General features: G+C 36.8%; 1 protein-coding gene across 1 annotated transcript in view; it reads left to right on the top strand.

Moving 5' to 3' along the window:
- The window catches only part of CDH8 (cadherin 8), a gene marked incomplete at both ends in the record, with an annotated part of 131,169 nt that overhangs the window by 58,829 nt on the left and 47,981 nt on the right, over positions 1 to 24,359 (top strand). The window contains 4 exons of the mRNA XM_084269891.1: positions 9,083 to 9,250; positions 12,888 to 13,075; positions 15,842 to 16,095; positions 21,782 to 21,918. Coding sequence (XP_084126017.1) covers positions 9,083 to 9,250; positions 12,888 to 13,075; positions 15,842 to 16,095; positions 21,782 to 21,918 — 747 coding nt within the window. The remainder of the gene's footprint in view (positions 1 to 9,082; positions 9,251 to 12,887; positions 13,076 to 15,841; positions 16,096 to 21,781; positions 21,919 to 24,359) is intronic.

Raw genomic sequence — 24,359 nt, 5'->3', positions numbered from 1 at the left:
TAATACAAATCCTGCCTCCTGATTCCTCTCCTCTATGTAGTACTCTGAAAGTAAAGAGGGAGCAAAGGTGTAGGATATGGTTTCATGCCTACAGCAGAAAGGACTGCAGCACCTGAGGGTAAACCCGAAGAGTAAGCAACTTCTTTCTTCTGTGTTTTTGTTCCTAATAACTTGACATCCTTGGCTGAAACTCTGACAGTGCTCTCAACCTTCTCCCTGTACCAATTCTATACTGCTGGGTGCACATTAGTAAGTACTGGTAAGTGACCCATAGAACAATAATTTTCCATTACCTTAGATGAAAAATGTATGTACTTCTGCAGTTCTAGTTTGCAAATTCTTCTGTATGAGTTATAGACACATGAAAGAAGGTAATACAGAGGTTATTTTTCATTCAGTGTTCTGAATATGGCTTAGGGTAAATGTTTTTTTGATGGCTTGTTCTGAGTATTTTTCGTTTTTCATAGGTGAATTTTAATATGACCACTGGTTTCTCGGGCAGAGTAAACATAAATAATACATTACAAAGGTACAGATCCAGTTTTTCTAAACCTACAATGTGATGATCAGTAATGAAATTTACAGTGCACTAAAATATATTTCATAAATCATTATCATTCTATCTGACTAACTGATGTCCTGTTTCCTGACTAGTCTATTATTTATAAAGGTATACCAGTTGTATGTGTTCTCTCATAATCCAAATAATCAAAATGTTGGAGAAGGGGGTTCCTTAAGACTGCTAAAAGTAGCTAAAGTACACTTCTCACTTTTAAGCTTTTTCAAGGATATTAAATCATGACTGTCAACTTTAAAATAAGATTATCATAATGGAACGTAATATGGAGTGACACTAAGTTCTGTAATATAGGCATGGCAGAGAACATATATTTTCAGCTGTGTCTGACTTATTTACATTTCACATGAACTTAAATAATGTCACTCCTACACATACCTGAACATGAACAAGGCAAATTGCACCAAACGCCCTACTGCACTGGAAAAGACATTCTATTAATCAAGCATAACCCCTTAGTATGTGTGAAAAAGGGCAGATTTTAAACTCTACCATCTTGGATATGGTCATTTAGCTGAAATCCAGAGTTCAGGTTAGTAAGACTGAGATTAGTAGAAGAGACAGGAGACCTAGAAAACTCAAGACTCTCCTAATACAGTGTGGAGATTGGTTGTGGGAGGGGTTTTTTGGGGCTGCTGAGGGTGAATAATTGATTTTTTTTTTCTTTTTTCTTTTTTCTTCCTCTGCTGAGCTTTAACTTCCAGGTAAAAGTGCCAAAGATTTAACTAACAGAGATCTTAATGATTTAGTTTATGGCTATCTCTGGACCACAGTGTTGAACTTGTGACATCCCATGGTTCTGAAATCAGACTGTAAATGAGTAGGCCTAGGAGGAATGAAAACAGCATTCCATAGAAATTAGGACCAAGTCTTTTATTTTACTTTTATCTTCCTCCTTCTACATCTTGAAACACTGTCCAGCAGAATAGAAACAAGTAAGGTAGCAAGAGGAGAAATGACAGCACCTTCTGAGTTGCATATATTTTTGTGATGTTACAGAGTATTTCTTCGATCTGGTTATTAATGTCGAGTTCATTAGCAATGGTGGATGTAAGTGATAGTACAAGCTGCCCTGAGAATATTGCATGTAGCACTGCTGTGAGCCATCACTATAAAACAGCACTGCTGCAATACTGAGGAAAGTTCAAGGCAGGGTAGCTAAGGTGAGGAGTATATTGCTTATATTGAAAGATAGGTAGAGCTTAATTTGTATAAACTGGATAAGAGGTGATTAAAGGAGGATATGAAATCACTGCACAAACATTGGAAAGGTGTTAATAAAAGAGAGGCATGGGGACTGTGTCTGTAATTACTCATGATAAAATGACAAGGTAGCATTTTCAAACGAGAGAGAGATGGGACAACAGTTTTGATACAGGAAGCAATCTGCAACCATATGGGGAAAGGCAAGGAGCTGCTGGGAGCAGAACTAACTAATGTTCAATAGAGCCTTTCTAAATAGTTCCATTTCTAAATAGTTTAGTTGTAAAGCACCATGGCATTAGTGTAGAGAAAGAACTTGTCTGACGTTAGTCAGAGCCTGGATTGAACTGCTGCTTTCTAGTTCATTTTGTTAATGAATGCTGCTGTGAAATCCCTGCCAATTTCTACAGATTCAGTAATCTTTGAAGTGAAATCATTTTAAGAGGCATGAACTGAGATGGGAAGATGTTATTCTGTCTCAGCGAGAGAGGTGTAGGAACTCCTTCCCCAGAGGAGGCAGCAGGTGTGTGCAGCAGCACACAGAAGGTAGGGCCACGCAGCCAGGATAGCAACATTTCCAAGGCAGCAGAATCAACTGCAGCACATCCTGGTTAATGCCTGGCTACTTCCTTCACAGCACCTCCAACTCTGTCATGACAGCATTTGATGCATCTAGACACAATGCTGAAAATAAAGTACAGTTTTGAACTAGGACAAGCCCTTTCTTCTCATTGTATACCGGGTATACTGGGTAACCTTAGGAGTTGCGTTAAGGTGTTTGTACAGAGAATCTTTGGTGATACTGAGAGTTGTCTTGGTGACAGCCCATTAGGGGAGAGAGTTGCACACGCAAACTGCTAGTACAGCAGACCTGGGGGTCAGTCCTATAGTTCTTGCTTTTTACTTAAAAGTATAAAGTGCAACTATTATGGGTAAGGCATGTAGGATTGGGTCCTTCAGGTGCAGCAAGAGCTGTCTTTTCTGATTAATAAAAGAAGTATAAAATCACTGCAGAGATGCTTGGAAACAGTTACGATGGTCTGTACGTGGTAAAGATGAGTGACTTGAGATCAAGACAGATTGTCATTTGGAATATGTGATTTCTGCTTCTAGAGTTTATCTAATAATTGCAGTTACAAAAAGCTGATACCACACATTTCTAGCATTTCAGAGCAATACCTCTCTCACTTTAGAAAGCTAGTGAAACAGTTATTAGGACTTAACTATTTTCCTCATGCTGAGTAGCAAAATGGGGGCTACGTATCTAAATAATGTTGTGGTGCAAGAGACTGGATTAGAGAGAAGAATTTGAACTACGCAGCCAGACTTGGAAAGAATCTGAAAAAGAATCTCAGGCTACTTTCTGTAGTGTCTAGTATAACCTTTGGTATTAGAGGATCACTGCAAATATAAGGAAGCAAGGTCATAAATATAATGCAAAATATTTCTTTATTTACTGCATTCGTTCTCAGTTGCCAGTACCACGTCATCAAAGTACCAGATTGTTTTAAATCTTCATTAAACTTAGTTGTCTTCTATTCATTTTTTATGAATTGTGCTCTGGGTTTTCCATAGATTACCAAGTGAACCTTTTTTTTTGGACTTTTACTTCATTGGTCAGTGTGCTTCATGGGAATACAAAGAATGCATCTCACAGCTCTTTGAAGAAATTACAGGATTGATTTTTCAGGAGTTTTGGTCCTAAATGACTGTTGCATTTATTAAGGATCTCCACCAAGATTTTAATGTGGAAGGCAGATCAAAGCAATTACTTAGCTATTCCAAAATAAAGAAGGGAAAGTTCCAAAGTATGCAAGATGAAATAGCAGGGTCTTCATCAAAATGTGTGAGATGAATGAGATGCTTAGGAAAGGCTTTTCATGGCCAGATTCCAGTTTTCCATAATGCTTGTTTGGTTTTGTTCCATGTTCTCAATTATTATTGCATGTATTACCATAAAAAGATCCTTTAAAAAATGGAAAGTGAGAAGTAAAAAAAGAGATTCTTGTTTCTATTGTTCCTTTTGCTTCTCTTCTTCATCAGCTATCACCTCTGACACATTGCTTCTTTCCCCCTGATCTTTTTTAGTGTGAGACACTGTATATTCTTCCAAATAGGTTTTTGAAAGTAGTCCACAGGGGTGCATTTTAACTGATTCAAGTTGTGAGGCAGATTGTGCAAATTGCTCAGTGTGTGCGTTTAGGACCACTGTAAAAGTAAATCCCATTCTGCAGCTGTTTTATTTGCTATTGAGCAGTGTGACACCAATAGCAGTTTAGGAAAAGCAACTCAGCCAAAAAAAAAAAGGTACTTCCAGTATCAGGGGGTGTCATTCTTTGAATAGATAACTTCTTGATTTCTTTACCTTCCAACCGACTTCCTGATGTTTTGTTCTGTAGTCAAAGGATCCATAGCCAATTTATGATGCAAGTATCTGTTCAGTGCTTGTACTACATGTCCATTTGATGACTCAGATTTGTGAAATATTTTAAAGTACATAGAGATAAAGCCTCATCTTAGACAATATGGAACAAGCAGAACCCAAGAGAATGCTGTGAGTGCCCTTTCCACAAGAAAAGATCCAGTTTATCCCTTCTCGTTCTCAACGGACAGTTGTCTGATAGGTTCTTAAAAACTTTCAGTGCTGGAAATACTAAAAATTCTACAAGCAGCCTTATGTCTGTACTTACTTTCTCTTTTAGAAAGCATTTCCCTAATGTTTAACTGAAATCTCTCTTGCTGCAATTTAAACCCATTTTGTGGTTTATATTTTAGGCCCATCGTTTCTTCTCTTATCCCCAGTGGAAAAGAAGAGTAGTTCCCAGTAACTTACATATTTGGCTGTAAAGTCTTTCCTCATACTTCTCTAAATATATCAACTTAGCTTTTTTTTTTTTTTCTAAAAACTGGACATACCTTTCCAGCTGCAGCCTTACCAGTAGTAGTGAACTGGAAAGATTATTCCAGAGTGCTTCCATATGACAGCTAATGCCAGGAAATGTTTGAGCATTTTTATCAGCAAAATGTTGTTGACTCATGTTCAGCTCATTTTGACTCCACATTCTTTTGTGAGTCATCTGCTCTATTGTAATCATGAAGTTAATTGTTTCACCCACACAAAATACTTTCTATTTGCCAAATTGCATTGCATCCTGCTTTATTAGACTATCCAATTTGTCAAAATTGTTTTGAACTCTAATCCTGTTCTTCCAGTACTTGCAATAGCTCCCAACTTTGTGTCATCTGAAAGGCTTGATAAGTTCTTCCTGTCTTCCATCATTCAGAAAATATTGAATGATGCTAGAAGCAGAACAAACCCTATGAGCCACTTCATCCATCTATCCACTTTGACAGTAAGCCATTGATAACAGTTCAGAATACAATCTTCCAACAAGCACCTACCTGCCTTACATTCATTTACGGTAATTCTCATCCCTCACTTATAAACTGCTCTCCTGTTTGGCACATATCATTTTCATCCATCATAGCATGCTGAAAGTGATTATGTTTTTATTCTCGATTTGTTTCTGGGTTGAATTGAAATAGAGCAGGTTGAATGCTCAGTGACTTAATGTTCTGTGTGCTGGATGCCTATTCCTATTGGGTGATCCTGAATTGTTTGCTAAAAAAGAGATTGAAAGCATCAGTACTTCCTGTGAGCCCCTGAAGTGGTGGAAAAAGCAGAACAAATAAATATCCATGAAAATCTCTGTGTGTAACTTAGTCTCTTTTCTCAGTCATGTTGTTTAGGTGAGAATGGACCCTTTTGTGTTTATTAATTTGATTCGTAAGAGATCCTGACGCACCTCGTTTGCTGACTTCCATTCTACATTCTGAATATAGAAACGCTGGTGGTTACAATAAGCTCGTGCAATTTGGATATATTTGATGTTTAAAAACCTTCAGCTCCTCTTATATTAATTAAAACAGTAAACAATTGATTAGCTTTTTATTGTGTTTAAAATTGAAACTTGACTGTGACTCTTAGCTTCTGGCGAATGGTTTATGGGCTGAGACAACAGGTAGAATTATGTATAAAACTCCTGAAATAACAGGTTGTGTTAGTATCTTTATATAGGAAAAAACTCCAAACTTTATGTCTTAAAATTAAGAAACTGTAATTCTGATTTAGGCTTTTTTTAAGGTATTTAATCTTCCTGATACCTTTCAAACCACAGACGAGCTTTAGATAGTTCCATACATTAAGAGGCAAATTAAGTTGTCTCAGAGAAAACTGCAGAATGTGAAATGTGGCATCTTATACAAGTAAACTGTAGGCTAGACTTAACCATGTAAATTGGGTTTAAATAACGGGGAAAAAGTGATACTAGGTTTAATACAAAAGCCATTGAAATAAGGTTTTTCTGATCTTTGCATCAGCTGTATTAGTGAAAAAAATTATTGTGGGTGAAATTATGGTACCCTAAGTTTGCATTACCATCCTTTTTGTAAGTCATTTGTATGACTGTAGAATTGTTTGCAGAATGCATCATTATTATTCCTAAATAGTAAACCAATCAGTCCAAACCAGTCACTTCTGTCAAATGCTTTCAGAAATAAGTGTCATTCACTCTCCTCACCCAGGCTTCTATGGATGAAGTGGCCCTACGCTTTCACTGAATGTGTTTTGCACGTATCACATCTGACAAATGTTTATCTTCTGGGTTTTACAGTTCTCTTGTTTTCATTCAAAAATTTTAACAGAAACACATTGTTCAGTCTTTTCCAGAATAAGTTATGTCCCTTCCTAAAGGTGGTATCACAGTCAAATAACATGTAGGTTGTACTTCAAAGCCGCTTCGTTGGTTTTATGAGCGCTGGATTACATTGTATTTGTCAGGGTCCTGAGCACAACCTCCTTCAAGGAGAGCTTATTTGTTGAAGTCCAGAAGCAGAGCTGGCTGAGTCCAAGGTCAGCTCCTTGGCTGATAGGAGCTGTTGTGAAGAAAGCTTCATGCAGTGGCTGCTCCTCCTTTTCCGTGGGAGCTGCCTGCAGGCTGAGGCTCAGCTGCTGGCCACTGGCTGTGCTACACCTGCACTGGACTCCTATTTTCTTCGTTCTGACCTGGATCCAGACCCTTGGGCTTGGCTTCCTGGCCTGACCTCAGACCTGCCTTGTTACCATGGTCTCACTGGGTGACCATCAGACTGTGGCTTAGCCTTGCCACTGACTCTGGATCTGAGTGGGACCCTGACATGCCTCTCTACAGTTTAGCTCCTTGCTCGGGAGGTCACTGCTCCTGTCTGCCCTACTTCCAACCTCAGCTCCCAACTCATCTTTAACTGCAGTGCAGTTGACCTTGCTGCTCCTAACATCACTTACCCCATGTTGGAATGAAAAATCAATTATTACATATTGAGTCTCTTGGGAACAAGAGAATGGTCTGCCTTGGTGGTTCAGACATGAGAAAGGTTTCATTTTAATCTAGAATTATATTTAAAAAATATGGAATGCCATAACCCAAAATATTTTAGGGAAACCTTTTACAATAAGTGTAGGTTACAAGACCACTGTTATCTTTGGTGGTTTATGTAGCAAGCATCTTGTTTCATTTGAAATGCCTTAGACCTCCTTGCTCCCTCTTTGTCCTGTACTCAGCCAAGAAAAGTTCTGATCAGATTCTTAGTATTATAATATTAAAAATAAATGGATTCTGAAATTGACTAAAATGCATCTCTATTATTGATACAGGCCAGGAACATTTCTGGATTGTCTACAAATACATGAATAGATAATCTCAGCATTTTATCCAGAATCATTTCTAAGCAGTTCATTTAATGGAAACTATCCCATGTGAAAGAAACAGAGCTGCTTGAGGTCTCCACAGTTATGCCAGTCCCAAAAGAGAAATCAAAACTAACAGGTTCACAATAAGTATTGATTGATATCTAAAAAATCCTGATGATACTTAGCAAAGAATATAGGTTAAAAATAAAAAAAAAACCCAAACAAACAACTGAGTGAGAGTTGATAAAAGGTATGATCAAGCCAATAACAGGTCTGTATGATCCAGGGTGTAAGCTTGGCCACTCTATTCGATATGCAAATCTTAACAAACACACAGTATTTCATAGAAATCTTATCGTCATACAGTGAGTTACTGTCAATGTCTGCCCATAAACTCTGTCCTTCAGCTCAGTACAGGCCCATGAAAAGAGAAGCTCTTCTTTATGCCTCCTAAGAACCCTCAAGCATTGTGGTTTGAAGGAACCGCTGCAATGGTGAATTCCACTCCCCTCAGCACTCTTACACTTAACGAGTAAGATCATCCAGTGACTTGAACTTTGTGTTCTCTTGTCACAAAGAATGTTTTAAATAAAATGCAAAAACAGGATTAAAAGAAAAAAGTATATTTACCATGTAGAGTTGTTTTCTCTTGCTGTAGTGGGACTTCTTCAGTTGATTATTAATCACTTTTTGTTACAGTGGGCATTACTAGACTGTGATGGACACCATTTACATTTACTGTTAAACATTTAGTGTTGCACTCTGCATTGAATGTTGTGAATACCATGGAGAAGTACTGGAGAGGAAAAATAAAAAGGGCTTTGATTTATTCTGTTGGATGTCCATGAAATCTGTAGGATTTTGCAGTGGATCTGGACCTATGTTTGGACTGTCCCTTGTAGGTATATTCCTGCTATCCACTGACATTCTATCTGCAGATCACTTTATTAGCTTAGAAGGTTTTAAAGATAATAAAGTAGGTGATAGCTTGTCCAACAAGCAGCCTTCCTTGAGTAAGGAGAATGCAGTAAATTTAGGAGCTTGAAATACTGGTGTCTATGTTAAAACACATGCTGTCATTCTCCAGTAGAAGTTTAGGAATTCAATTTGGGACTTAATGGAGCAACTGTGGTCTGTGTTATATACAAGAGCAGATTAAGCAGGTTTGGTCTTAAAATATTTGAAAGAATTCATCTGACATAACTTTAAAGGTGTTTATAGCTTGTTTACTATGTAGTTGTCTTATGTTTGTGAATTCTGTGAAGAAAAAAAGGGATTTCTGTGGGTGGTAGGACAGAAACCCAAAAGCTTAACAGGGGAAAAAAGCAAAAATTAATATATATTGTAAGTATGAATAATTCTTGGGTTTGGGACTGTAAATTCACTAAACTTTTAAGTAAGGTAGGTGACCTCTAGATACTTTTTTGAAAATCTCAAAAATCTTCTTTATCCATTGTACTCAGAGGCAATTTAACTGGACCCTTAGCAGTTCAATTTTATAGCAATATCCATAAGAAGAGCTGCATAGCTGAATTTGAGTCTGTACCTGACTTCTTTCCTTCCCATTATTGTAGCTATAATTAAAACAGCTCTTCCCAACATGGACAGAGAAGCCAAAGAAGAATACTTTGTGGTCATCCAAGCAAAGGACATGGGAGGACATATGGGTGGACTCTCTGGAACTACAACAGTGACAATTACACTCACTGACGTTAATGACAATCCTCCTAAGTTTGCACAGAGTAAGTGTCGTTACGTGTATGTGTTTTGGTTTGGTTTTTTACAATATGTTGTAAGCTATCTTAATAAATCTGAGAGAAAAATACAAAGTTAAGTATGTGTTCTCCCACATAAAAACCAGCAATATGACATTTTTTATAAAGCTCTTTTTTTAATCATTGTATTGCCGGGGTTTGTAAAGTAATTTAAAAATAAGTAGCTACTACAAGAGAAAGATTAATAGTCCTCTGCTTGATTAAGAGCTTGGAAAGAGGGAATTCACCCCAAACAGTGTACACAGCTCTCTTGTCTTCCTTGTTACCCCTTTTACATCCACACAAAAGGGTTTGGGTGCTTCCTTCATATATTTATTTTTTTCAGTGCAGTTTTTCCCAAGTGCAAGTTTTAGTTGCTGTTCTGTGCCACTTCCATTCCATGCAGACAACTGGCACCACCAATGAAAGACATATCTAACTAATAAAGAAATAAAGGCTTGACTAATTGGTAATAGTGAAGAAAACAAGGAAAATAAGTCTGAGTCTAGATAATTGTTGATTTTTAATTCAAAATCCATATTTACTACTGTGGTTGAAATGGATACCTTGCTGGGCTAGGTTAAAATGATTTGGCATCCTGCTGAGATTCTCTACAAGCTCTGTGGTCTGTTTCAAAGATGAAGACAAAAAGAGAAAATAAGAGGGAAGAGCACAATGACTGGTTTGATTTTATGTGGAACAGGTGCAATCTAATGTACTATCCGAAACTTACCATTTTATCCAGTTTCTTGTGAAAAACTAAAGTTGTAACCTGTTAAAAGCCAGTTTGTGGGTTAGAGAATGTTCACAGCTAGACTTTGCATAATTTTTACTTTATTAGAAGCATATTTTTCTAAGGTACTTAGGCACCCACTGTAAAATTCATTCTTTTTCACATATGTATAGCTTGAACTGCACTTTTGCCATGTTCTGAAGACACTGAGTGAAATGGGTTTGTCCTAGTACTCAGCATGTGATAAATAGTCTCCTATCATCTAGAAAATGAACATACAGATAAAGAAGAAAAAAACATAAAATAAGCAAGCAGAGGTAAAAGCTTATTTGCAGAATATATATTTTATTATCTCAACTTAGTGGCTTTTAACAGATAAGCACTCTGTGCACAATAAAAGGTTTTCCCATTGCAAAATAAGAAATGCATAAATATTTTACTTCATATCATATTGCATTGCTGGCATTTGTGTACTAGTGCTTTTCCAACATCTTATGCCAATTTCCCTAATAATTAAACATCTATAGATGAGACTCCTGGTTGAACTGTATCACCAGAATACAGCGAGGCATTTCCATTACACCTGTGCCACACTGTAGCCTAGCTCAGTGCCTACAGATCTCCTTTTGCCAGCTTACCTGGCTGTTGTACTTGTACCCTCACTTTCTGTATCAGAAAGCCTTTCCCTGCCAGGATGAGAAACGCTGATCAGAAAAGCAGCAATGCAGCCGCTACTAATTGGCACATTTGCTGGAGGTCTCAGCAGGGAGCACAGGAGTGTTCTCCTGTAGTTTGGATACAGGATCCCAGTGGCTGGATAGCATGAGGAAGATTGTGTCACGGATCTCAGGAACGTGTTTTCTATGCAGAAAATGCAGATTCATTTTCCTTCAAGAAAGAGTGACTTCTTTCTTTGAAGCTGTTAGAGCTGGTGCATTCCCGTGCAGAATCCACGCTACCATCGAGGAATCAGCACCCTGATCTAACACTGACCATGCTGCAACTTCATCAGAAAAACCCCCTGCCTATACTATAACTTGGCATTCTGTGTGTATTGCACATAATGAGGATAAGCCCTAGTCAATACTGTAACTGGCTGTTACGAGTTCTGCTGCGTAAAGGTAGGGATTCGCAGCACGCTGCCCAGCGTTAGACTTTACTTGTGACTCTGGTCTTACACAACACCTGAACAAGCCCTTAAATTTAAATTTTTTTTTTTACACCATTGAAGCACTTTTTGCATTTGTCTGGGAAGGAAAATAAGAAAGGATCAAACTCAGAACAGAGCCGAACCAGAATGAAATAGAAATTTATAAGATGTAACACATGCTGCTTCCACAATAAATTGCGATGAACTCGGAAAGCAGTGTGTTTTGTCAGTGTGTTGTTTCCAGGCAGGACTGAAATGTATATTTTCTGGTTAGATTTCGAAGTGTTTGACTTCTGGAGTTTAGAAATTGAAAAGATGAACTTTCACTACTTTTGTATCTCTTTGAAATAATTTTAGAGGCCTTTTATAAGTCGCAGAAGTTTTTAACTTGGCAGTTTACCACACGGTTTTACTGAGAACAACTGTGGGCTGCTGCAAAAAGCAAAGGTTTCCAAAGATATGTAATGTGGATTTCTGGTCAACTCTGCACTATGGCATCTTGACAGGACAATTCATAATTCTTGAGAGCAATTTGTGTAAATGAGTGAGCTGCATCATAATTTTTTTTCTTTCTTTTTTTTTTTTTTTTACAGTATTTTGTAAGCTATCTTAATAAATCTGAGAGAAAAATACCAAGTTAAAAATGCAATCAACTGTGTCTGGAGATTCAAACCACAAAGTATGGACAGCAGTATAAATTATGTACACGTAATTTAGTCTCCTGAGGCACTTGATTGCTTTGGCTGCTCATTGTTTGTGAGCCATTATGAATATTCTTGAGGAATCTTGATGATCTCTAAATGATGTCTAATAATTTAGCTTAGAAACATTAAAGAAAAAAAATAATTTAACTTTGGGACAGACCATATGTACAGCTAATACATGTATGTGGGGATTCCTCACAGTTTCCATCGTGCTTTCCGCTGTGGCCACTGTAATTAACCTACAAACAGCTACATACAGCCACAACTCCAGAACACTTTGTTTTTAGGAAGCTGCCAGGTTGCCCAAATCCCCATCCAACCTAGCCTTAAATGCCTCCAGGGATGGGACTTCCATAGCCTCTCTGGGCAACCTGTTCCAGGGCCTCACCACCCTCATATTAAATAATTTCTTCCTAATGTCTAACTTAAACCCATCCTCTTTCAACTTGAAGCCATTGTCCCTTGTCCTATCACTACACTCCCTGGTGAGCAGTCCCTCTCCCACTTTCCTGTAGGACCCCTTCACGTATTGGTACACTGCAGTTAGGTCACCACGGAGCCTTCTCTTCTCCAGGTTTAACAAGCCCAATTCTCACAGCCTGTCTTCATAGGTGAGGTGGTAAAGACTTGAAATTGTACGAGGCACCTTTAAAGAATTGGACCAGTTTTTCTACAGAGTAAAAGCCAAAGTTTCATAGTGGAATTCTAACTATGTGTCTGTAAATAAAATGGTAAGTTCAACAGCGTCTGCAGTAGGGAATGTTGCATACTTTCCTTGTGGAAAGTAGCTTCATATTTGTTTGACAGAACTAAACTTCCCTGCAAGGAAGAAGCAGGATACCACTGTAATGAAAAGAACATTCACAGACAGTAAACTGAATATTCCCGTGTGAGTAGCACGTTTTACTGCTCCCAGTAAATAACTTGTGTAAACGGGGTTTGTATCCGTTGCACATCTGAAGGAAGTATAAACAAATGAAGAGCACATGAGATACTGGAATCAGGTGTAATGTTTAGTTTTTTCCTCCTGTTTGTAAGGTCTGTATCACTTCTCAGTAATGGAAGATGTTGCTCTCGGGGAACCAATAGGAAGGGTGAAAGCAAATGACCTGGATATTGGAGAAAACGCGAAGTCGTCCTACGATATTATTGAAGGAGATGGAATGGATATATTTGAAATTACTACAGATGCCCAAACTCAGGATGGGATTATAAGAGTGAGAAAGGTAAATGATATTTCTGTTAAAAAAAAAAAAAAAAGTTTATTGTACATAAAACTACCAAGCCAGGCTGTGCACTGTGAGGATGCTGAGTTTCCAGGGATTCTTTTACATTTGGATGAGGTGTCAAGCTGTTGAAGTGATTAATAAAAGGGATCTATTGGCCATGTCCCTTATAATCACCATTTAGGTGACAACTGGGGAGGCATCTGTGGAAGTGTTTTCTGTGATGGATATGTGTTAATCTCATCTGTGCTTCCGTGGGGTCAGATCATGGGGTTTTGCTTCCTTGGTTCCAAAGGAGAAGTCTAGATTAGAATTTGCTTTCTTGGTGGTGTAAATGTCCATAAAGTCTGGGATGAGTCTTCATCAAATAGCTGTCTCTATTATTTGATTTCCTGTATAGCTGGTCAAATACTGTCCAGAGGAAAGAAAATATCAGAGTATATTATTTAAATTATAAGATGTGTAAGAGGCTTAATCATCCACCTTTTCTCATGTTAAACTCCTTTGCTCAATGAATCATGATTTCAGTGAACCTTATCAAGGACATCGGTACTGTTTCACATGAGAAGTGCCCAATTTGGGCCCTAAAGAAGTCTGCAACTCTGATACCTTTTTTTTTTTTAATGCTTGTACAGTCTCTATGTATGCAAGATGAGGTATTTGCATGTACATCACAGAAGGACCACCTGATTATATAGAGAAATATGGAGATAGACAGCATAGCTAGAATAAAGTTTGGCTAGTGAAGTCAATGAAACATTAATTATAGACTTAATTTTTGTTGTTTTCTGGGGAAGGAGAAGAGAGACAATTCTCATGCTGGGTTCCAAAAAAGGATATGAGTAGAACTTATAGCACTGGCCTGGAGAGTTTTAAATCTGTAGCATGAAGCAATCTGGATTAATCTTTATTTAAAAAAATCAGCCAACAAACACAACACCCCCAAAAACCACACAAAAACCAAACCACCCAAGCACAATAAAAGCCTACATTACACTGAAGTGAAAAAAGAAGAATCCAATGAGTAAAGGTAATTAATATTCAGCTTGTACCTGTAATTGAAGAGGTCAGGCAGAGTAGCTGTCAAAAGTTCCTATTTTCTGTTTCTCAGTGAGTAGGTCAGCACTGTAGATGCACAATAAAATTATGTATATTTATCTAAATTTAGATCTGTTTTCCTAAAGAGAAAATTATGATATACATTCCTTACTGTTATTTATTGTGTGCTGTGGCCTGTTTTGTAAACTAAGGCAATTAGCCTTTTGCCCCACTTCCCTTGGCTTTATTTCATAAGTGAGTCTCTAACATAATGTAGCTTTATATATTCATTTTGACAGCAATAATCATTTTGGTTGTACTACAGTAGATGATGCATGGAGGGTACTGTTCACCAACAGATTTTCCTCAGCATAAATTCATGGACTATAGACAATATGGAGTAAATTTTCAATATGATATTCTGATTAGGCGTGACTAAATATATTGGGGTGCTGTCATTTCTGTAAAGCATATGAAAAGCAATTGAAAAAAATTATATAGGAGCTATGATTGGCAAATTGTGAATATGCTGATGTATAAATCACCATTCATAATTACAAAAGCTTACTAATTTAAGAGCTGCTGAAGACACAAGGTTTTCTCATGTTTACTAGAATTTGTGAAAAAGAGCAAATCCCATTAGACCTTGATTCATACCTGAAAAAAATCAACAAAATTTGAAAGTATACATATTGAAGGCTTTGACAGACTTCCTGAAGGTTCCTATTTGTGCTCTTGCTGGTATTTGCATTGCAGATTTAGAGATTCTATGTCCTTTTCTTTTTATCCCTTGAACATTGTAATGCAAATCGCAATATCTTTCCAACGCTTGGCAATTTGCATCTTTGAAATTTGAATCATTGTGAGACACAAGAGAATTATATAGTGAATATACTGATGACACAGACTTGAATCTCTTCTAATGAAAAATTCTAATATTCAAAAGTGTCACAGATTTGGATTTTATTTGGTATTTCATTCCTTTAAATCCACTGTGTTTTCATCTTTTATGTTTTAATATAGAACCGTAAAATAGTAAAAACAATGGTGACATGGCAGGTATATTGGCACAATAAAGTAATCTGTTCTGTGTTTCTCCCTCTGAGAAAAAAATAAGATACAGAAATAGGAATTGCTATAGTCTTAACAAATTCCTGAGATGTTTGCCTCATTTACCCATATAAACAGGAATGCAGAGTTACCTGAAGTGCAATAATACTGAAGTACTTCTCTACATGGTTAGCTCTGCATCTTCCATGTAATGCCTTTCATGTCCAGCAAATAATTGCTAGCTCTTTGCATTTCTCACATTGTTCTGGAAATAATAAAATATTTATTTTTTCTGGAGCTAGTATATTTTTTTTCTTATCTCCAACTAACAAAACACTGATTGTGTGCATGATTATTATGCAAGTCATGTCATTCTCAACAAATTTGTAGTGTTTATCTGATATGTAATTGCAGTGGTATAATTCATGAGCGAGGATATGTTGGTAAATTTCTTGTGAAAAGAAAGAAAACAAAGAGTCTTGTTTTCTGTGAGGCTGGTTAATAAACAGATAACATACACTTAAGAAATCTGCAGGTTGGATTTCTGGGAGTGGGAAGTGATTGCATTAAAACTCATTGAATGTGCTTAAATGCACATAACTGTCATCAGCATTATATTCATTTGTTCTTTCTCTGTTGTCATCAGTTGAAGACATTTCTCTTTGTAATTTTTAACAGCCATTGGACTTTGAGACCAAAAAATCCTATACTCTGAAGGTAGAAGCAGCCAATGTCCACATTGATCCTCGCTTCCTCAGTGGAGGACCATTCAAGGATACAGCAACAGTGAAGATTGTAGTAGAGGATGCTGATGAGCCACCGGTCTTTTCATCACCTACTTACCTATTGGAAGTGCATGAAAACGCTGCAATTAACTCTGTGATTGGTCAGGTGACTGCCCATGACCCTGATGTGTCTTCCAGTCCTATAAGGTAGTGCTGTTTTACAGTTCTCACTGAAGCAAGACTGTTACAGTACCTTTTTATTTTTGTGAAAATACTTATATAGGGTTTGTTTTATGACGTAAGATTTATCAGTTCAGGTCATTTTTCAAATCCCAAAGATGCTTCTTATAACATGAGTAGTCTTATAAAACAATGGAGGTGAAATAAAATTAAGAATTAAAGTGTATGAGGTCTGTTAGGGTTTAATCCTCAGTATGTATCTTTATAGTTATTTTAAATAATCTGCTAGTGCCTGCACTAACAATACTGAGTTGGTTCCATGTAGTTGTAAAAATATATTTTGTATTTCTTTGCCTAAACCTATTCCTGGATTAAAGATACTGAGATGATCATACCCACATGACTTTTGCAGCTTCAATTAACAATATTTCCCCTTTTTGATCCAACTTCAACAAAATGTGTAATTCCAGTTTTATCAGATCAGTGTTTTGTTTTCTCATTTTGATGAGCACACTTCTTCCCCTGCCCCTCAGTAATGGTTAGTAAGGGATGATGCAAGTGTTCCCAAAACACATTGTGCCAGGTATAGAACTACCTGTGTTTGGATGTGTTACGAAAACAAACACCAAAACACAAATTCATAGTAAAAAGTATAGAAAGTCTATTTAATAGTGATCATCACTACTGCTTCATTAGTGCCTTAGGGAATTCAAGCTATGTAAGCAGTCTTCAGTGTTGTGAGGATGATACTAATTGTTATAATCTATCACTTAAGACTATTTTCTAACCATTGTCATTTCTATCAGGTTTGTTGCAGAGCCCAAGTTCAAACCTTTACTCATGGGGCTACATGCTGCATATTTACCATTTTCAGAATTGGAAATTCAGAATTTCCAACGTGTTTGGATGTGTTAAAACTTGTGTATAAGGATGTTGGAGGGTATGTTGGAGTCTCTTATTTCATAGAATCATAGAATGTGTTAGGTTGGAAGGAACCTTTAAAGGTCATCTAGTCCAACTCCCTGCAGTGAGCAGGGACACCTTTCCTAGATCAGGTTGCTCAGAGTTTCATCATGTCTAGTCATGTTTTAATGTATTTTTTTTCTTTAAAACATAATTTTAGGAGACAATAACCAATTTCATTTCAAGGAAATTATTTTTTTCAATAGATACCTGTTCTATCAATGGTTTGGATAGACAGAGCTTTTGTATGCATTTGTTACAATCCCCCTAGCAACACAAATGAAAATATGAATCACCTTATGTGCTACCAATACTGCATCTGCTGCACAGTCTTATACACAGACTTGGTAATCTCAAGAGTATTGCAGTGCCAGAAATTAAAATATGGGTATCTCTGAACATGGAAAGAGTAAGATAATTGAGTCATGAGACAAAACATTAAAGAATTTGGAAAAATTGTTATAGAAACAGCCTGGAAAGACACTTCTCCCTTATTTTCCTTTTAAAAGAAAAAAAAAAAGTTTAACTTCATTGCTATCCAATAGCCAGTACTTTGTTTCTTATTCTTGTTTAGGAGAAATGAAATACTTTCTCTCATCTTTTTGACACTTGATCTAAAAGTCACAAACTCCATCAGAGGTTTACAAGCAGGCATACAGATGTGTTACTGGGGTGGTTCTGAATTTGCCCACCTGATGGAAATCTCTGAAGAGGGCTTTATAGCAATGTCTTATAATAAATGCAGAGTTTTGTCACTGGTTATTAGTCTGAAATCTCTGTATCAGCCAAAGAAATTTAGACACCTTTAGATGAATGGGACCAAAAGACCCATGCTGTATGGGCCTTTTCTCACTGTTGTTGAGCCCTAATTGTGGAATAAGCCCAAGGTATCTTTGAATGGCTAAGTGATAAGGTGGCATTCAGCTGGATTACGCTTTCGTTATCCACCTCTCCAATAAATATGATCTCTTTCTTCATATCAGTACTTAGGCTCTTCTAACTGCATCCTGTCTTTCATAATTCAGTATTTTTAAACTAAGCAGTAAAATTTCTCTTTTCTCTTTATTTGTTCTCCTGCTGTAATTGTTGCTTAAGGTCCTGGCTTACTGTTAAGCCTGATGATTAAAAGGGTTTACAAATGGCTTGTAATGGTAAACGTGGTCAGTAGTTGTGTCACTCTAGCCTAGTCATGCATCAGTGGGTCACATCTTCCTACATCTAGACTGCCTGCATCTCTTGGGAGAGGGACTCAGGGCCTTCAGCTAGGCTAGTTATAAAGCTTCACTGTAGTTCAGTAAGGGTAGTGATACATTCTGGCTCATAGTATAGTTAGGCTTTAAAGATCAATGTTTATTAGTATACATATCTGTTGACTCCAGTAGTATTTATTTTGTGTGTCTGTTGTTATTTTATAAGCATTGTCTATTTATCTGCAGTAAATTATCTTGGATATAAAGCATGATCCAAGAGTATAGAAAAAAGCATGAGTAATAATCTTTCTTCCTGTCCTGCCTCTGCCTTCCTATAAATCACTACCCTTCAGTGTCTTTCTCTGTGGAGAGATAAGCTGCACTACCGCAGGTTTTTCCCCATTCATATTGACAGAGATTTCATCTTTGGCAGCAGTTGATCATTTTCTAAATTCACAGCAGGCCCTAAAATCCTAGATACGATGTTTTCTGCCTCCCTATTGGTACAGCTGTTTATCTGTCACTAAGTAGCTTGTCCAGTCTGCCTGGCACTAATAAACAATGGTGATTTACCACTGATGAGGTATCGGTACTATGATTCAAATCTCAGCAGGTGCAGCAAAAAAGGATTTCTGCTCTTATTTACATTGGTGCAAATAAAGAATAGATCAAATTAGCTCATAACTGCAATATCAATAGTGCAGGAGCAGGATCGAGAATCATTTTAAGTCTTCTGTTAAACCACTATGTGTTTGTTCCTATAATTGCCATAGCAGACCCATAAACTAACCAAAACTTCCCAATAACCTATACTGGCTTTATGGCAATGTGAAAAGATATTATTTCCCTAGATATTCTTTTCTCATTTTTAGAGAAATGTATGTTTTATGTATAGCTTATGGATCTGTCAGTGCATTCCCATTAAAAAGAGTTACAATACCATTATCATGAAAAGGAAACTGCAAATGTACTATTATTTTTCCCAGGTTTATGACATAGCAGATTTTATTTTTTATTTTGCACCAAATATTTATCAAATTAAAATCAGGAGAGGGTTTTACCTCTTTGTAGTGTTGTAAAGCCATGTAACTTATGTTAAAAATGTTTCCTTTTGAATGCTGGCTTTGCACTGTGAATAAATACTGTTGGGATGAGATGAAATGCAATATAATAAACTCACAGATGTTATGTTCATAGTTTTATAACCTCCAAAAATATACTGCAGGAGAGACTGTGAGTGGAAGTTTTAAAAGGATTGATCCTTAGAAAAAAACCCATGTCTTATCTCAATGGAATTAATGTCAAGCCCTGGTCAACTAAACATGAAATAGCATATAAGCACTTCAGTTGTGGACTGTAAAATTTTCATAAATGTTTGATAGAAGAGTTGGAGAAGAGTTCTTTCTGCTTCATTGTGTAAACATTTAGAATTAAATGACAGTTTTAAGTGATGATACCTTTAAAAAGTTATCTTGATTGCTGCTTTCCTTGTATTTTCTTAAGCAAATCTTAAACCTGTAAAACCCGTAAGATGTTTTTATTACTACACTAGTACAAGAATTTTACTTCTAATGCTTTAATTGGAACTGGGGAGACATCAAAATAAGGTTAAGATGCATTTTCGAAAATGGTTGCCTGAAGTTAGGTACCTACAGCTTTATTCTTCCTCACAAGTGACCTGATTTTGGGAAATGCTGAGGGTAGTATAATTCCCATTAAACCATTGAGAACTGAGTATGTGAAGCTCCCTGGAAAATCAGTTTACTTAAATGTCCAAATATAGATGCATGTGCCTAGCTTTAGGCATATATATATATTTGGATTTTTGCTTCATATTTTTTCTGGTACTCAACCAAACTACTAGTGCTTCTCACTGTTTAAAGCCAAAAAACTTAAATGCCTAACAAATCCCTTTTCCTAGTTCAACAGGGGCTTTTGCTCAGAAGTCCATTAGTTGCTGAGCACCTTGCCAGTGTCCCCGTGCCAGGCTTGGTCTTTACTAACACAGTTAAACTTTAACATTTCAAGAAACTTTCATAATTTAGAACTAATTATTGACAGTGAATTAATTGTCTCTTCCTGAATGCATCACACAAGCAAACTCATTGCAATGGATCTTTCATTCCAAATATGAAAATACCTGCCACTGAAGGAAAAAACGACAACCACCATAATCCTAAGCTTTGAAATCAGATCCTGATGCTGTGTCGATCAAAATCAATTGTGTTATGCTGTGGTGAGTTGGAGTTCATCAGAATGTGTGTACTGCAGCATATAAAGGCACTTCCAAAAGCAACCACTTATGATAAAGCATAAACCAGAATGGAGTAACTGTTTTTCAGGTAATTGTGCCATTGTCACTGTAGCAAATTACACTCTTGTTCTTTATCAGTGAATTTAACAGTGGATTTCCAAAAAGTAGAAATGTAATGAGAACCTGACAGTCTGAGTCACTTTTCCGACCACTATATAATGTAATCCAGTCTCATACAGTAGCCTAGCTCACCCTATTATGCCTAGATATAATGCAGAACAGATGTAAAAATTGTCAGTGCATGCTGTTAGCTTCTGTAATACATAGACACAAAGGCTTAAAAAGCTTTTATATAAATCCACAATTAGGATTCAGTAAAACCCCTTGAAGTCAATTTTTGTTGAACCATATCAATACTTTATCACTAAACTCTCTCATTTCCTACCTTTCCTGCCAAAAAAATTGAACAGCTTAATTTTGTTATTTAGTTTCTCTTTGCAAATAATAAATTAATAGACTAACTCTGTGAAAATGGACAAACATAAAAGCTTTCCTGGAGATCCTGTTCTGAGCTTTAAATCATCATCCTGCTTAATGCACCACTGGAGCAGTCTACTGCAGCTCACTCTTGTCAAGCTGGCTCTGCTTAGGCTGCATAATTCACCTGGACATTCACATCTGCAAACTCTGACTACCTGTCAGATGCAACTTGTTTTGTTAAAAATCAGTGATGTCAATCCATAAAACAACCAGTCCTTCAGTGTTCCAAGTGTTTTGTAGGAAAATGGTGATTTGGCATGTTCTGTCCATGGAGATGTTTCAACCATAACCAAATAATACGCTTGGTGATTAGTTCATGCTTCGTTAATCTCAAATTCATTGGTAAAATAATATTATTCAGCCCTTTTTAAAATAACCATGAAGCCCACCCTTTTGTGTGTGCTTAATACATTACTGTTGAAATTATCAGCAGTTACTGAGAAATGCCATAGAAACTGTCTAATAAATGTGATGGATTGTGTAATTAACTCTTGATCACCACCGTTTCTCAAAGATGTTACCCAGTGAACCTGAGGGCATTTTATGACCTTCACACTGGGTATACAGCTAATTACTCCTTGGGCAATAATTATTAAGTTTTTTTTGTCTCAGTTTGTCATTTTGTCTTATAAATTATTATGCTACTGAGCTAGTCAATCCATTTGGCTATAAAGCTGCAGCTCTCGGAGGGCTCCCTAAATTGTCTGGTGATTGTATGGATTACACCAACTTAATTAAGTAGATTACAGGGATGTCTGTTTTGTAGGTTTTCCATTGATCGGCATACTGACCTTGAGAGACAGTTCAACATCAACGCAGAAGATGGAAAAATAACTTTGGCAACACCCCTGGACAGAGAAACAAACACATGGCACAACATAACTATTGTAGCTACTGAAACTAGTAAGTATTTGCACATACTGACTTTGAATTCTGTTGATTTAATTTTATCAGCCCGTGCAGGGGAAATTGTATATAATTCAGTAACCAGTAAACCCCATTGGATATTTAAATTACAGGTAAAAAAAAACCCTAACAACTTGTTTTTGCTGAAATTCCATTTCTTTTGGTTTTCAAAACTGTATTTTTTTTTCAGTGACTACAGTAGTATGTATGGATTTTAAAGATATACTAGACCATGTTTGTACAAGGTATATAAAGTAAATGTTAAAAAAACTCAGAGCCTTGTATTCTGTTATTTATATTAAGACAGAAATGTTAAAGCTGTGGTATTGTAGAAGTAAACTGTAGACTCAACCTGGAGGTTCTTAATGCTGAATGATGCTCTGTTTCAGTACCATAAATGATTGTGTGGGTAATGTTGCATGAATGTAGTCCTGTTTGATGCTCAGATCTGCAAAAGCATTGTGACTGATCCGTACACCTAAGTCATTAGGACCCAGGAGTGTCACCCTGTCTGGGAATATGGGTCCTGGATTTTAGTCCAGAAGATTTCTTGATTAATTGGGAGTTTTGACATGGTAAGTGCTGCTGGCAGGATCACATAGAACCACCTCATTTATTATTAATATTAGTGCTGTGTTTTAAACTATACATTGGACATAACCATATTGCAGCAAGAGAACAGAGTATAGGTCTGTCATCCCCTGTTGTCATCTTAACTGAAACAAAGTGTGAAGATGCTTCTGCTGAGGTGTCTGTGCTGCAGTAAATGTATATATATGCATAGTTCTGGTATCTGCATACACTCCTGACGCATTGTTGCTGCTAATTCCTGCACATAGAAACTAGGATGATGTTAATGCTTACTTTTCCCCCAGAGTATCTTTTTTAAAGGATATAGTGTTAGGATGCAGAACTTTTAATGCTCAATTTCACAATACTGAAGCTATGACCATAATGAATGGGAAGATAAAAGGTGCTTGTTTGGCTCATTTTGTTGTCCAATATGTTTCTGTGGTGGTTGTTTTCAAAACCAAACACAGTAGGAACCTGTGACAGGTAACCAGAATGGCATACATAAATGAGAAAGATAGGTCTGAGTATAGACTAAGCTCTCAACATACAGCCTCTGTAAACTTTACTCCAGTGACCTGCCTTAACAATTTGTGTATTTCACTGCCAGTAGTGCAGTAGTGCCAAGACTGCCCTGGTGCTTACTGTGAACTCTTGCATTTTGATAAATTAGCAAAAATACTTTCTGCTTGCAGGACAGCCAGACTGAAACATGGAATCAAACTATACGAGAAATGAAAGTTTCATAGGGCATATTTTGCTCAGGTTAATATCAAACCCGTTAATAATTTTGATGATTTAAAGGAGAAAGATATAGAATTTCCGTACCAGGAATGTCTGATCGTAATGGAATGGCATGGAAAGCAGATTTATTGGTTTGTGATGGAAAGTCTTCAGAAACTGTAATAGTAAGAAGGAGAGTAAAATTATTTTACTTTTTCCCCTAAAAAGTTGAAAAAGACCAAAATAAAAGGAATTTTTTTCAAGAAACTCCTCCAATTCATTTTTTTATCTCCTTTATACGTGTGTCGGAGCAAAGTTAACAGCAGTGCACCTTACTAAGGCACATCAGAATCAAGTCTGCCTGTTGCATCTTCAGATCTTTAAAACATAATTATACTCAAGAAATTATACTCGAGAATTTTGTAAGAAATCAGCCTTGTCATTAGACTTCGTGGGAGCCTCGGCATCTATCGCTATTGTAAAATTGCTTCTTATCAGACTGGCTATGAAAAAAATAATGCAAATCTTGTTCTAAGCATTTGCCTTCCTGCTGATGGCTTTTTTTTTTTTCTTGCATTCCTAATATAATTGTTTGACATTTACATAAAACAAGAGCTTAATTTCATAGAGTACTATCTTTGCTTATTTAAGAGAAATTATTTTTAAACTCCTCATGCAGAAACAAAATGTGTTCATAGAACTGTCAAGCAGGGTAAAATGGGCATTTTTAGATATTTTTTTTTTCCAGCACAATAAAGCAAGATCTCCAGCAGAAATCTGTTGGAGGCAGACACCAGCAGCAAATGAAAATACAAAATATGTCATAATGGTGCTTTCACTGACAGTAATATTAATGGACTGCTGATCTCTCCTATAAAAATAAATATGTCAGCATCATTCATACAGGAACATTTTCTCTTCCTAGGCTAGCTGCTTTCCAGGTTCAGTTCAAGGCTCTGTTCCTATGGGCAATGATCAGACCATTACATGTGCTTACTAATCCTGAGCCAGGATATTGTGGGTTTTTTGTTCTTGATTCCCAGCATGGTAGATCCTAAATGCACCCTGATTTATCAACACATTCACAAATAAACACCAAGTTTTGCCAAAACAGAAAATCACTGTTTCAGATCTTTGTGCTGGCA

Source organism: Gallinula chloropus (assembly GCF_964237585.1).
Source record: "Gallinula chloropus genome assembly, chromosome: 13".
Lineage (NCBI taxonomy): Eukaryota > Metazoa > Chordata > Aves > Gruiformes > Rallidae > Gallinula > Gallinula chloropus.
The sequence above is the reverse complement of the archived record's forward strand: the minus strand, read 5'-3'. Positions and strand labels throughout refer to the sequence as shown.